The following is a 14,906-nucleotide window of genomic DNA, read 5'->3' on the forward strand; positions in this document are numbered from 1 at the left end:
CCGAGGCGAGAATTAACAGGTCCGAGGAAATTGAGCCCGAGACCGCGCCGAGGCAGGAATCGAACCCTGGTCCCTGGCCAGAACTCTGCATCAGGGTCTGCCGCTCTAACCATTGAGCCACACTCCTCCACATGATAGATACTGAACCATACCTTTCACAATAAGAGAAAAAAGTGTAGGCACCAGAACACCCCCCTGTTGCTTTCTATTGGGTCAGTAAGCTAGCCTTGGCAACCCCAGCGAATCCTAGCCAAGTTTGCCTCGTGAAGGCGAATAATAAGTGATAGAATCTCTTGGGGGAGGCCCATATCATTTAATACTTACTCGAGCTTGTTCCTAGTAACAAGATGAAAAGCTGTCTTAAGGTCGATGAATGCTAAATAGAACTTGAGTAAAATCTGATTGCACTAGGGAGGTTGAGGTAACACATTGTCTACAGGGCAGGGTGGATGCCTGAACATTGCTTAAACTTTGAGCTAGAAGAAGATTAACCTGGCCTGTAAGGTCTTTGATAGCGGATTTTAGCATACTGACTTCAGCTCTCAGGTCGGTTATAATTCTTAGGGCAGAGGAGTCGAGCAGAGATGTCCCTTTGCATGACGGGATACTTCCACCGTGCCCCCCCCCCAGTAGTCTCAGCCTCCCCCTACTATCACCCTCATGCTCCACCCTGCACCCTTGGTCCTCACTTTGATCTTGGAGGGGTAAAAACATATTACTAAGTGAAAGGTGGGGGTCCTGGGACTCCAGGGCTATTTGGATTTCAAGTTGGACTAAGAACCCAGTCCCCCTGTTATCTGGCGTTGTAGTTGGAGCAGATTGATTCAGCTTGGTACTGCGGGTAGTTGGCTTAATAAACATTGAAGGGATATGTTTTTGGGGCTTCAAATTGGAACAGGGTGTAGCCCCCTCCAGTGTACAGAATGGGGCTGATCTGGTCGGAGTTAAAATTTCCTCGCACTCAACCAAAGGTTGTCAATGCGAACTATGACACAGTTACTCCCAGCATTCTTGGGGGCAGTTTTACTTTGATCAATTTGCATGTGTCTCCCCCCCCCAGTCAACAGATTTACTTTACCCCATAAATGGCTTTGCAAAACGAATGGGGGGGAATGTTGGAGAGGCCCCGTATTGGTCTTTAGCCCTACCGTGCGTAGTACTCAGATGTTGTCTTTATGTCGGGAGCCCCCTCCCACCCCCACTCCCCCCCCAAAAAACGTCTCCCACCCTCACCCTCGGTCCACAAGCAGACACTGAGTGGCCTCAGGCACCAGATAGTCATCAGGTAGACAATAGCAAATAATGGAAGTAGGTGGCCCAGGGGGGCTTAGGAGTCTACCTGCTGAATCAGCTAACAGTTTATGGGACAGTTTAAAAGACTTTAGGTGTCCCACTGAGAAAAGAAGTATGGACAACCAGGCTCCCACGGTTTGGAGAATAATTAGAGAGGCACAGTACCTTACAGTGGAGTAGCTGGACCCAAGAAGTTCAAAATTGCAAAGCACAAGGAGGTGGCCCTGCCCTGCCTCTTCCTGGCAATGACGGTCAAGGACAGGCCCGCCATTGGCCCGGGCACGACCCGAAGAGTTGAAGAGCACTAAAAAGAACAGCTGAAGATGCCGGCCTCTCCCGTAGGGAAAAACAGGATCCTGGCACATCGCCTGTCCTTTCTTGTCTTGGGAGATTGAAGGGGTATTCCCCTTCCCCTCCCCATTTTCAATAGAAGATACTGTTAACTTGTTTTACATAACTTACCTCGGAGGATGTATTAGAAAGTGACGTGGAGGAGGGCAAGTAGAGATAGGTCGATATAGAGGCGATATAGCGTGGGGGTACCCCAGTTGAACGTAAGCCAATATATTAATATAATGATCATTTTCTTACCGTGTGGCTTGGCATGCTCATAAACATGAACATTGTGCAGATGCAGGCAGTGGGCGTTAACTCTGAATGTCGTTATTTCAGACTCTCTCTGTTCACCAGACCGAGCTGGAAAGAAAACGGAAGATATAAAATTAAGCATCAATGTAAACAAGTAAAATACAATAAACACCCTAAATGCTGATTGGGTTCGACAGAGGGAAAACATATGAATTTAGTTTTATATCCATTTATCAATAAGCAAATAATGAACCACAGGCAACAACCTCATAAAGGCGGATACAGCCTCATATGTCAGATGGCCACTTGGGAATAGGATACATTTTATACACCCAAAGTATTTTACAGTAGAGCATTTTGCCCACGAGATTAGTAACATAAAGAATCTACACGGGTCACAAATGTCCAACTCAAGATAGGAGAGCAAGCACGTATCCATATTCACTGTAGCGTTTACTAGTGAATAAAACCACGTTAGTTTTTTTTTTTAATGTATCTTTTTATTTAAAGAAGAAAAACAAGAGGAAATATTACACATATCAGGTGTCATACAATAGAATACATTGCAACGGTGCGTAGGTATGTAGGCCAATGTGATATAATCAATACAAGAAGCGTGGGGCGTCAACATGAACAGGTATACATCGAACGGAAAATCAATACAGTCAACAACCCCGTTAAGCTAGTACTATCAAGGCCCGTCCACCCACGTATACAGGATAAACAAGACCAGAGTAGACACCCAGATATGTGAAAAGTAGACTCAGAATGGACATATCACCTCTCGTAAAAGGGGAAGGAAAGAAAAAAGGCCATAGAACTAAATAAAGACAAATAACCCCCCCCCCCCATTCCCCGCACCCTGCACCCCTGCAATGGCTACGGCCTAACCCCACTAGCAGCGTGCCTGTCGCCCAACAACTAAAACCTAAAGGAAGGAAAAGAGTGGAGGAGGAGATGTCATACAGGCTCCCGGTCCCCTTTATTCCCTGCCAGAATCTGACCCCCCTAGATATAGTCAGACATTGTAAAGCCGCAATTAAAAACCAAACGGGGGAGTTTAAGAGAACCGTCCAACTCCCGCATCATTTTGGCTACAAGCCCCTTGTCAAATAAAGCCTTTGTTTCAGACCCAGACGATTACACTCAACCCTGGCTGCTACGATTTTTCACGCGAGTTCTCACCGCTCGGGCCGCCATCTCGAGAAGAAAGTCAAAGCGTTCAAAAGAGTCACAGTCAGTGCAGTAGGATCGAGTCCAAAGTAATAATATTCGAAGTCCACGAATCAGACGGAGATGTCTGTCCACCGACAATAGATTACAAGAACGTATTCGAACCAACTGGGGAGAAAAGAATAATAAATCACTCCGGAAACAGCTGTAGAAATTATCCTGGATTATGAGGTTGGCTGTGTCCATCTTGGGCGGCATCGGGATAGAATATGGTGTTTGTTCGGTAGTTCCGGACTCGCTGTCTGTTGTTCGGGGGCCGACAAAACACACCAGATCTGGTTTCCGCACGGGGCCCTCTGTATCAGGCACGTCCTGCTTCGCGGGTAGAACAACATGTTTCAAATCCATCGAGGGATCGGCGTCCGGTCTCAAACACATAGTTTCGGCTGTTACGATCATTTTATGGATGGCGGCGGTGACCTGCGAGTGAAGCGCCCCAATAGCGGTCATTACGGTCTGTAGCGACGGCGTACCTTTCTCTCGCTCCATCTCCTCTCACAAAGCGACAAAGCAGATCTTTTGAACCCCTGAGGTCGATTACTCCGGGGTAACAGGCACAAGCAGGGCCGACGTTAACAGTGGGCACTCGTCAATTTCGCGGTCTGAGCACCATCACCGCCAGCGAGGATCCAAGCCACCAGACCCGGGGGCCCAACAGGGCCACCGGGCAACGGACCCCTTCCCACAGCAACCGGCACGTCTCGCCGCCGTGTCCGTGCAGTCAATCCGACCACCGCACCACCATCCAATCCGGTCAGGATATTCTTCCACTCCGGGCGACCGGACGCCGTCCTGGACCCGCAGCCGATGTTGTTCAACTCCAACCCGGATGGGTTAGAAAGCGAGGCCCCGGCTTCCACACTGGGTTAGTCCGAGAATGAAAACACGGTATAACTTCGTCTGTCGAGAAGATGGAAATCTTGGGATTGCATCTTTAATCTCAGCAACCCATCAGCCTTATGGGAGTCTGATTCGAATTCAGGATAAATATCAGGATTCATGAGCTGCTGGCGGAGGTCGGCGGAGCCGGGAGCTTACGCGGCCATCTTGGTTGCTAGCGTAGCTCCTCCCCCCCACGTAGGTTTTTAAGAAGGCCCTCACTCAACAACTAGTTGGTGACATGCTTCATCATCGTTCCCCACCAGGAGTGGCCGAATGCCACCCTAGTGTGCTGCGACGCCAGTTTACTGCGGAGCTGGTTAAGTGATTGGTGAAGGGTGAGATAAGTGAATTAAAAAATGTCCAAATAGTGTCAAAACATTTTTTTATTTGTTTTGCCAATTAGGCATAATTAAAAACAAGTGCAGGATAAAGGACCAAATTACAAGTCCGCTATTATCCCTAGGTGTCGCTCAACATGTTTCTGCCTTTAGTTGAACAATTCGTCAGGCATTCGTCGGGACTAGTGTAGTGTGATAGTGAACCCCGGCGGTATGGGCACGCTAAGGCCCACCCTGACCAGAGGTTGCTAGTGCTAAAAATAATCAAAACACTAGAAAGATTCCCTCACATTTAGAGGAGGAACCAAGTTTATTACGAAATGGTTTAAAAAATGACAAACAAACATATAGGAGACAAAGAACAACAAAGGAAGTTATTTCAGTATGCCCTGGATGAATGTCAATACGAGATTAAGATGCTCGGGTGCTCTTCGGGGTGCTCAGGTAACCATAACTTGGACAAGAGTGTCAGAAATAGTGAACTCGTGCGCCTACTTAATTAGCCTGGGTCTCGTGAGAAGACAAAGGACCGCAGTCCCTCATTGAGCCTGGTGGCGTGAGTTATAAAAAAGGAGTCGTGGGCAGAGAAGTGTTTAAATGCCAAATAAAGGTTACTGACTAGTACATGGACTATCTAACCAGTCTAATAAGCAAGCTGGTGCACTGGTAATTAAACAATAAACAATTCTTACAAAAGGTGCTAACACTCGGTGCACCATGGGTCTCGGGAGGGGGGAGAAGGCGCTGTGGCACACCCTAGGAGACAGAATGTAAGAGGGAACTGAAATTAGAAAAAACCACACTGAAAAAAACAAAATCATCACACAAGATCGTACTTATCTGCTGAATGCTTTTACTCACGCCCTGTCCGCCAGGCACCCATTTGGAGCCTGAAAGAAACCTCTCCGGTGTACGAAGGAGGCTGTTAATAAAGCCCAGCAAAAAGGGGAAGGAACCCATCACGGAATGAGCGCGAGGCTCGGGGTGGGCGTGGTTACTGTTGAGAGAATGCGGTGAAGTGATCAACCACACTCAACGTCAATGCTTGGTTGCAAGGTAGCAATTGGCCAATCAACTAAGGGCAACGTCATCATCCTTGTTCAATCGGAAAGACATTAAGAAAGTGCTCGTACAGGAGCCAGTCAATGGCGGTAGTAGATGAATATCTCTACGGCTCACCAATCAGGAGGTGGATTACCTCTCCATGTGACAAGGCTAACTCGGGCGTTGTCAAGGCAACGCTAGCGAGGTCACGAACAACAACAACATTGAGCCGCTCAAATGAGCTCATTACCGGAAAGAAAGCTCATGCAATCCTTAATAGAACAAGTAACCACAGGAATGCAGAGCTCCAGTGTTTGGTTAAAAAACAAGGCAGCAACAGGCTCAAGCTGCAGTAAAATACAATGAACGAAAAGTGAGGCCACCAGATAAGGATAGGGGGGGGTATGACTCAAAGCGAGGTAAAATCAAAAGAAGTCAGTGTGTGCATAGACAGCTAATGGATGGAGGTATGAATGTGAATTTAGTCACACCTTCAGGTGGGGAAACACAGATAGTGCTCTGCATCCCAAAGAAGGGAAAATTCACTGAAGTCTACAAAGAAATCATTGTGCACATAGTTCAATGGCTAGATGGAGGTGTGAGTAGTGGTGTGAGAAAAGGTCATTTCTTGATGTGAGGAAACTCAAGTGGCCACGATGAACCCCAAGACCAGATCAGAGAATCAATTCTGCATGACAGTAGCCCAGGGGATGTTATCATTTAAGCCATGTGTATTTGTCCCAAGGCGATAAACCCACCTTCGCTCTTTTTCAAAAAGAGTTTTCTGGGTGTTCCTCTTACTGTTGACCTGCTCTATCACAGTCCACCTCATATCATTAGTAGTGTGGTTATGTTGTAGGAAGTGTTTACTCAGTTTGGTTGTCACTCGGCCACACCTAATGTTGCTGTGATGTTCGCATATGCGTAATTTAATTTTTCGTGTGGTCATTCCCAAATATATCGCAACCCACACGGGCAAGTTATTAAGTATACCACGTTCGTGTAGTTGCAGTTTATGTGTTCTTTTTGTGTCCACACCTTATTCGGTTCAAGGTCTAGAGTTTTGGTATGTAATGTAAGGTGGCAAATACTGCAGTTAGAGCATGGGTAATGACCTGTGACCTTTGGTAGGCCCCACTCGTCTGTCACAGATGGAAAGGCTCTCTCTGTAGTTTCTCTTGGATGTGTGTTGACCAATGTGTCCCTGAGGCTATGGCCTCTTTTAAATGAAAACATTGGTTATTTCCATCTTCTGTTGTTACTGTTTATTATGCGCCAATGTTTATTGATGGTTTTCTTTACAGCGTTGGACGCTGAACTAAAAGTGGTGACACATGTTAAAAGTATTGTGCTAGGTTCTTTGGAATTTCCTCGAGGAGTACTTCCCTGGGTTGATTCCTAGCTCTTTTGCAACCCTTGGTAAGTATCATGTCAGGGTAACCACGCTTATTGAGTTTGGTAGTTAGGTCAGTTGCCTGTTGTCGGAAGTCGTCCAACTCGTAGTTAACATTTTAGGCATCCGAATCCTGGCCTGAATGTGTTGATGATTAAAATGTCATGACAGGCCGCTGTCATGGAGATCGGCCTTGCCTTTACACTGTGTTAGGTTAGCATGAGCTTATTAAAAGTTTAAACGCCATTTTGTCCTTGCTGCTGCTTTTGCACACGGCACACACTATTATAAATGTTTAGAGAATATTTTGCTTTACACAAGAATAATATGTTTTCCTATAGTAACAGCCTTGCTTGGTAAGCTATGTCTGAACAGTGAGTGCCGAGGCCTTCAAGGTTATTTCAACACAGTGGTTGTTGTTCGGACTGATCAGCGCACGTTCTAGACATAACACATATGCAGCTGTGGGCACCTCTGATTTTGGCGCGTTTAATAATGCACTGCGCAGGGCATGCAGACACAGTTTGGAGAACATTCGCATGCAGAGAGCTTGTGTAGAAAATGATGTGATCCCTTTCTACTAAGACCAGAGGTATGGGGCTGCCCGTGTAATCCCAAGAGACCTTCTGTAGATATAATATAATAAACTAGCAAGGGAGGGTAAGATTTAGGTGCAATTTAGCCTTCTTCTCTTTAGCATTTTAACATGCTTTCTCCCTTTGTATTTTATGGAATAGTAACTATGCTGATAACCTTGTTGCTTATAATATGTATGCTTGTATTAGCTAAGATACTATGCCTGAGAACACGGCATTAGAAATAAATATTTCAAACTTGCACGTGTCTTCATTTACTCCTTCTTTTGGACTGTTATGTGAGTATAACGAAAGAGTGTTCATGTGTTCTACGTTTCCTGAGTTGATCTAAGTTTCATGTTCTGGGTTGTCTAATCATTGGGGTATGGAAGAACCAATGAGACACTGATTGGTAGTCTGGTAGGGGATTTTGGATACTAAGGTGAGTTTTGGTACACCCTAATTTACTGAGGTTCCAAGTCTCTATGCACAGTTCTGTGTATGAGCAGAATCCCTGTGACATGGCGCCCAAACGATGGTGGTCTTATTACATGACACTTGAGTAGTACTTCTATCAGTCCTTAACCCCTTCACTATTGTTTCCGGATAATAGTAGTGTCGGACAAACCTACCTATAGTTACATAGGTCTTTCAAGCTTGAATCTTGTAAAACGGTTTCCTTTTGAATTACTACCCAGTTGTGCTACTTCGTTTCGCATTGTCCCTTTTCTTCTTTGTGTCACTATGGCTAACATTGTTATACTGCAGCATAGTCGCATTGCGGTTTGCAATCATTTTACAAGCGTATAATGTTGGTTTGGAGGGCATAGCAGTGATTTTGGTTGTATGTGCTAAAGTTGTTTACCCATTTGAGATATTTTACTCTTGGGTGACGTTTCCTGCGGTGGATGGAACCACGCAGGTTTTTCACACTTACACACAGACAGCCGTGCTCGCGGACTATGGCCCAGATGTAGGTAAATCTGATTTACCGACTCTAGAATACCGAATTTTACCGATTCGGTATTCTAGATTCGGTAAATCAGATGTAGGTAAAAATTCGGTAATTTTTACCGAATCTGTATGATTCGGTAATTACCGAATCGGTATTTACCGATTCGGTAATTGCCATTGATTCCTATGGGCCTACAGGCCCATAGGAATCAATGGCAATTACCGAATCGGTAAATACCGATTCGGTAAAATTACTGATTTTGCAAGGGTGACAGGGTGTCACTTTGACACCCTGTTGCACCCCTGATTTTGTCTTGTGTGCCATGTGACACAGGTATTCGTTATTTACCATGCAATAGAATTACATGGTAATTAACGAATCGGTAATGGCCCGTGGCACTGTTTTCAGTGCCACCTACATCTGGATTTACCGATTCGGTAAATTTACCGATTCGTTATTTTACAGAATCGGTAAATATACCGATTCTGTATGTTTTAAGGCCCCTACATCTCCATTAGCAAATAACGGTCGGTAACGGCCGAAGTCGCCCATTACCGACCGGTATTTGCCGACCTTCATCTGGCCCTATGTTCCTTATAGGACACAGGAGATTCCGATTTCGGCATGGCAGTACCGAGTTTGGTTTGATGGCGCCCTTCCCCACGTGGTAACGGCTGCTAGATTGGGTCCTTTGTCCATTCCAGGCGCTTCTTGGCCGGTTTTGGGTGGATTCACCCCGCACCCTCGTTCGGGGTAAGTTGCCGTTGCTGAATTACGGCTCCTGTATAACTCTTCTTGTAGTGTTATTCGGGCCCTAGTTAAATATATTACCCGCAATTTACAAGGTGGGGCCCCTGGTGTTGCGGCCCTTTCAGCTGGACCAGCAGGAATGAAGCTGAGTCCTGTTATGGTCAATGCAGTTATGGGCAGGCGTCCCCAAGATAAGGATGATATACCTTTTTGGCTTGCCGAGAAGTTTGACCAGCTGGAAGCAGTATTTCCTAATTCGACTCCCGTTGAAAAATACAGGATTCTTACAATTAGTTTACCCAAAGACTTGGTACCAGAAGCCGGTGAATGTAAATCATGGGGGAGAATTTTTGCGGCAGTATACACGAGGTGCTTCGGCACTCCATCAATTGCTGCCCTTCCTACGGTCATTAAATGTGTTCAGGACGAACATGGACCTGAGGCTGCGGTTGAATTGGGAATGAGACTCGTTGGCACATTTGATGTAGTAGCCGATCTTGTCCTTTCTAATGTGAAGGGTGATGCGGTGAACTTTCAGGTGGCTAATGCTGAAAAACCCCACCAGTTACCAAGAATTATTACGGCTGCCTATAAAACCATTGGCCTTAATAGTTTAGGTGTCAAGCCCTTTACTGCTGAAGATAAAAAGCAAAACCAGGGTGCAAAGTCTGAAACAGACGTTCAGCCCTGAGCTCCAAAGACGAATTGGAACAGAAATAAAAATAAGGGGAAACAACAGCAGAAACAGGAGTCCCGACCCCAGTCACCTGTGCCTGGGTCTACTGAGCGCGAATATGATTTGCGCGACCGCACTACGATTAAGTCGCCTGATAGGTTTCAGGTTCCTGATCAATGCTCTTCTCGTTCTTTACAGGACACATCGGCCTCATCGTCCGGTGGTAGAGGCGGCGGAAGAGGTAGGGGTGGCCCGCAGACTCGCGACCAGCCCCGCCCGAAAGACGGAAAAGGCAAGCAGGACGATTCTTAACAGAAGAGACCCCAGTTTCCGAAAAAGAAAATTGCCGCTTTAACAGCAAGATATGCCACAGATAGTGAGAACACAGTTTCGGAATCTGACATGGGCTCTGACCCTGCTGGACAGCGCGGCGAGATTACCATTGTGCGAGAGGCCCTGCGTCCACTACTGAAGGTGACATCGACTGATCAATATGTTGTTGTGGAGACAGCTGATACCAGAGTAGCTCCCCCTGATAGACTTTATGACATTGTCCTTTTGATCAAAGGTGACATATTAGGTACCATAAAAGAGGTAATTTGGGAAAATCTTACAACTCCCTATGACATTTTGTTAGTGGAGGCTGACTGGCCCCCACCTTTTGTTCTCGCAGCTCCGAGAGGAGAGGAGGTGATCCTCGAATATTCCGGTTGGAATAATGCCACTAAATTTTCGATCAGAGAGTTACAAGCTCTGTTGCTGAATTCTTCCTTTAACATATCCAGTTTGGATCCCAAGGGTTGGTTGCTCTGGCACAAAAGTGCTGATTCTTGCCAGCATCGATTTCCGGGTTTAGCTCCTGGCTATACACAGGTCAGGGTGGATCCCCGTTTTGAAAGTGGCCATTCTGTGACTACCTATTCTGTAGGTAAATTATGTCAGAGTTGGCTCAAACATTCCACTTTGGCGTCAGTTAAGCTGCATTTATCTAAACTGACTGACGATGTTGATCTTAATGATTTTGTGAAAGGCCCGGCTTCCGGTAGATGTAAGATATGGATATATGCTATTTACAACGAAGTTTTGAAACTGTCCCAGATTGAGGCGGCTACCCGCATTAGAGCTATAGATCAGGCTAATTTAGAAAAAGTGCTAGCAGTTGATAACAGCATTAACACTCTCTCTTCCCGCATTTACACGTTAGATAATATTGTATCATCTGTTGTTGATATTGTGCAGGATGAAGTGTCTGTTTTATATCATGGTCAGAATCAATTGCGTTCCATTATGCAGTTTGCATGGACCTTGCAAACCTTGAAAGCTGGCAAGGTGCCATGGCATTACATGAACACCTCATCTTTATTGGCCCCGTTTAATTTGACTGACAAGCAGCGTTTAATGTCAATGAAAGATGCAACTTTTTCCATGTTACACATTGAGAAGTTGGAACCTTTACCATTTTCAGTGGCTGAAGCCAGTTCGGCAACGTGGCTTACCCACGGGTAAATAACTCTCCCGTTTCCTCTATTCAAGTTCGAGGCATGTATGAAGTACTATGCCATTGGTAGATACAAGCCTCTAGGCACTGTTTATCTCGGTCGCTTCCATTTACCTATAGATGCCTTACGGAGGGTAAGGAAGTTTATTTAAATGGTGAAGATTGCACTGAAACACTCATTAATATGTAGGAATATCCAATTGCATGGCTCTTGTAACCAAAACGTGCCGAATTTAGCCTGTATTTTAAAAGGTACACCAGTGCCTGCTTTCGTCCCCACATTCACTTTACTGGCAAACAGGAGTTATTTACTTTTAAATAATGAGGCAAATACTGCAGTTAGAGCATGGGTAATGACCTGTGACCTTTGGTAGGCCCCACTCGTCTGTCACAGATGGAAAGGCTCTCTCTGTAGTTTCTCTTGGATGTGTGTTGACCAATGTGTCCCTGAGGCTATGGCCTCTTTTAAATGAAAACATTGGTTATTTCCATCTTCTGTTGTTACTGTTTATTATGCGCCAATGTTTATTGATGGTTTTCTTTACAGCGTTGGACGCTGAACTAAAAGTGGTGACACATGTTAAAAGTATTGTGCTAGGTTCTTTGGAATTTCCTCGAGGAGTACTTCCCTGGGTTGATTCCTAGCTCTTTTGCAACCCTTGGTAAGTATCATGTCAGGGTAACCACGCTTATTGAGTTTGGTAGTTAGGTCAGTTGCCTGTTGTCGGAAGTCGTCCAACTCGTAGTTAACATTTTAGGCATCCGAATCCTGGCCTGAATGTGTTGATGATTAAAATGTCATGACAGGCCGCTGTCATGGAGATCGGCCTTGCCTTTACACTGTGTTAGGTTAGCATGAGCTTATTAAAAGTTTAAACGCCATTTTGTCCTTGCTGCTGCTTTTGCACACGGCACACACTATTATAAATGTTTAGAGAATATTTTGCTTTACACAAGAATAATATGTTTTCCTATAGTAACAGCCTTGCTTGGTAAGCTACGTCTGAACAGTGAGTGCCGAGGTCTTCAAGGTTATTTCAACACAGTGGTTGTTGTTCGGACTGATCAGCGCACGTTCTAGACATAACACATATGCAGCTGTGGGCACCTCTGATTTTGGTGCGTTTAATAATGCACTGCGCAGGGCATGCAGACACAGTTTGGAGAACATTCGCATGCAGAGAGCTTGTGTAGAAAATGATGTGATCCCTTTCTACTAAGACCAGAGGTATGGGGCTGCCCGTGTAATCCCAAGAGACCTTCTGTAGATATAATATAATAAACTAGCAAGGGAGGGTAAGATTTAGGTGCAATTTAGCCTTCTTCTCTTTAGCATTTTAACATGCTTTCTCCCTTTGTATTTTATGGAATAGTAACTATGCTGATAACCTTGTTGCTTATAATATGTATGCTTGTATTAGCTAAGATACTATGCCTGAGAACACGGCATTAGAAATAAATATTTCAAACTTGCACGTGTCTTCATTTACTCCTTCTTTTGGACTGTTATGTGAGTATAACGAAAGAGTGTTCATGTGTTCTACGTTTCCTGAGTTGTTCTAAGTTTCATGTTCTGGGTTGTCTAATCATTGGGGTATGGAAGAACCAATGAGACACTGATTGGTAGTCTGGTAGGGGATTTTGGATACTAAGGTGAGTTTTGGTACACCCTAATTTACTGAGGTTCCAAGTCTCTATGCACAGTTCTGTGTATGAGCAGAATCCCTGTGACATGGCGCCCAAACGATGGTGGTCTTATTACATGACACTTGAGTAGTACTTCTATCAGTCCTTAACCCCTTCACTATTGTTTCCGGATAATAGTAGTGTCGGACAAACCTACCTATAGTTACATAGGTCTTTCAAGCTTGAATCTTGTAAAACGGTTTCCTTTTGAATTACTACCCAGTTGTGCTACTTCGTTTCGCATTGTCCCTTTTCTTCTTTGTGTCACTATGGCTAACATTGTTATACTGCAGCATAGTCGCATTGCGGTTTGCAATCATTTTACAAGCGTATAATGTTGGTTTGGAGGGCATAGCAGTGATTTTGGTTGTATGTGCTAAAGTTGTTTAACCATTTGAGATATTTTACTCTTGGGTGACGTTTCCTGCGGTGGATGGAACCACGCAGGTTTTTCACACTTACACACAGACAGCCGTGCTCGCGGACTATGGCCCAGATGTAGGTAAATCTGATTTACCGACTCTAGAATACCGAATTTTACCGATTCGGTATTCTAGATTCGGTAAATCAGATGTAGGTAAAAATTCGGTAATTTTTACCGAATCTGTATGATTCGGTAATTACCGAATCGGTATTTACCGATTCGGTAATTGCCATTGATTCCTATGGGCCTACAGGCCCATAGGAATCAATGGCAATTACCGAATCGGTAAATACCGATTCGGTAAAATTACTGATTTTGCAAGGGTGACAGGGTGTCACTTTGACACCCTGTTGCACCCCTGATTTTGTCTTGTGTGCCATGTGACACAGGTATTCGTTATTTACCATGCAATAGAATTACATGGTAATTAACGAATCGGTAATGGCCCGTGGCACTGTTTTCAGTGCCACCTACATCTGGATTTACCGATTCGGTAAATTTACCGATTCGTTATTTTACAGAATCGGTAAATATACCGATTCTGTATGTTTTAAGGCCCCTACATCTCCATTAGCAAATAACGGTCGGTAACGGCCGAAGTCGCCCATTACCGACCGGTATTTGCCGACCTTCATCTGGCCCTATGTTCCTTATAGGACACAGGAGATTCCGATTTCGGCATGGCAGTACCGAGTTTGGTTTGATGGCGCCCTTCCCCACGTGGTAACGGCTGCTAGATTGGGTCCTTTGTCCATTCCAGGCGCTTCTTGGCCGGTTTTGGGTGGATTCACCCCGCACCCTCGTTCGGGGTAAGTTGCCGTTGCTGAATTACGGGTCCTGTATAACTCTTCTTGTAGTGTTATTCGGGCCCTAGTTCAATATATTACCCGCAATTTACAAGGTGGGGCCCCTGGTGTTGCGGCCCTTTCAGCTGGACCAGCAGGAATGAAGCTGAGTCCTGTTATGGTCAATGCAGTTATGGGCAGGCGTCCCCAAGATAAGGATGATATACCTTTTTGGCTTGCCGAGAAGTTTGACCAGCTGGAAGCAGTATTTCCTAATTCGACTCCCGTTGAAAAATACAGGATTCTTACAATTAGTTTACCCAAAGACTTGGTACCAGAAGCCGGTGAATGTAAATCATGGGGGAGAATTTTTGCGGCAGTATACACGAGGTGCTTCGGCACTCCATCAATTGCTGCCCTTCCTACGGTCATTAAATGTGTTCAGGACGAACATGGACCTGAGGCTGCGGTTGAATTGGGAATGAGACTCGTTGGCACATTTGATGTAGTAGCCGAGCTTGTCCTTTCTAATGTGAAGGGTGATGCGGTGAACTTTCAGGTGGCTAATGCTGAAAAACCCCACCAGTTACCAAGAATTATTACGGCTGCCTATAAAACCATTGGCCTTAATAGTTTAGGTGTCAAGCCCTTTACTGCTGAAGATAAAAAGCAAAACCAGGGTGCAAAGTCTGAAACAGACGTTCAGCCCTGAGCTCCAAAGACGAATTGGAACAGAAATAAAAATAAGGGGAAACAACAGCAGAAACAGGAGTCCCGACCCCAGTC

At 45.1% G+C, this 14,906-nt stretch overlaps 1 protein-coding gene across 2 annotated transcripts in view; it reads right to left on the minus strand.

The window, feature by feature from the left end:
• Nucleotides 1–14,906, minus strand: part of LOC144756282 (uncharacterized) — a 444,819-nt gene that overhangs the window by 177,190 nt on the left and 252,723 nt on the right. For both annotated transcript variants that reach the window (XM_078645943.1, XM_078645942.1), the window contains exon 15: nt 1,885–1,989. In XM_078645943.1, coding sequence (XP_078502069.1) covers nt 1,885–1,989 — 105 coding nt within the window. The remainder of the gene's footprint in view (nt 1–1,884; nt 1,990–14,906) is intronic.

The sequence above is a fragment of the Lissotriton helveticus genome, chromosome 5_1 (assembly GCF_964261635.1).
Source record: "Lissotriton helveticus chromosome 5_1, aLisHel1.1, whole genome shotgun sequence".
In the NCBI taxonomy this organism is placed as follows: domain Eukaryota; kingdom Metazoa; phylum Chordata; class Amphibia; order Caudata; family Salamandridae; genus Lissotriton; species Lissotriton helveticus.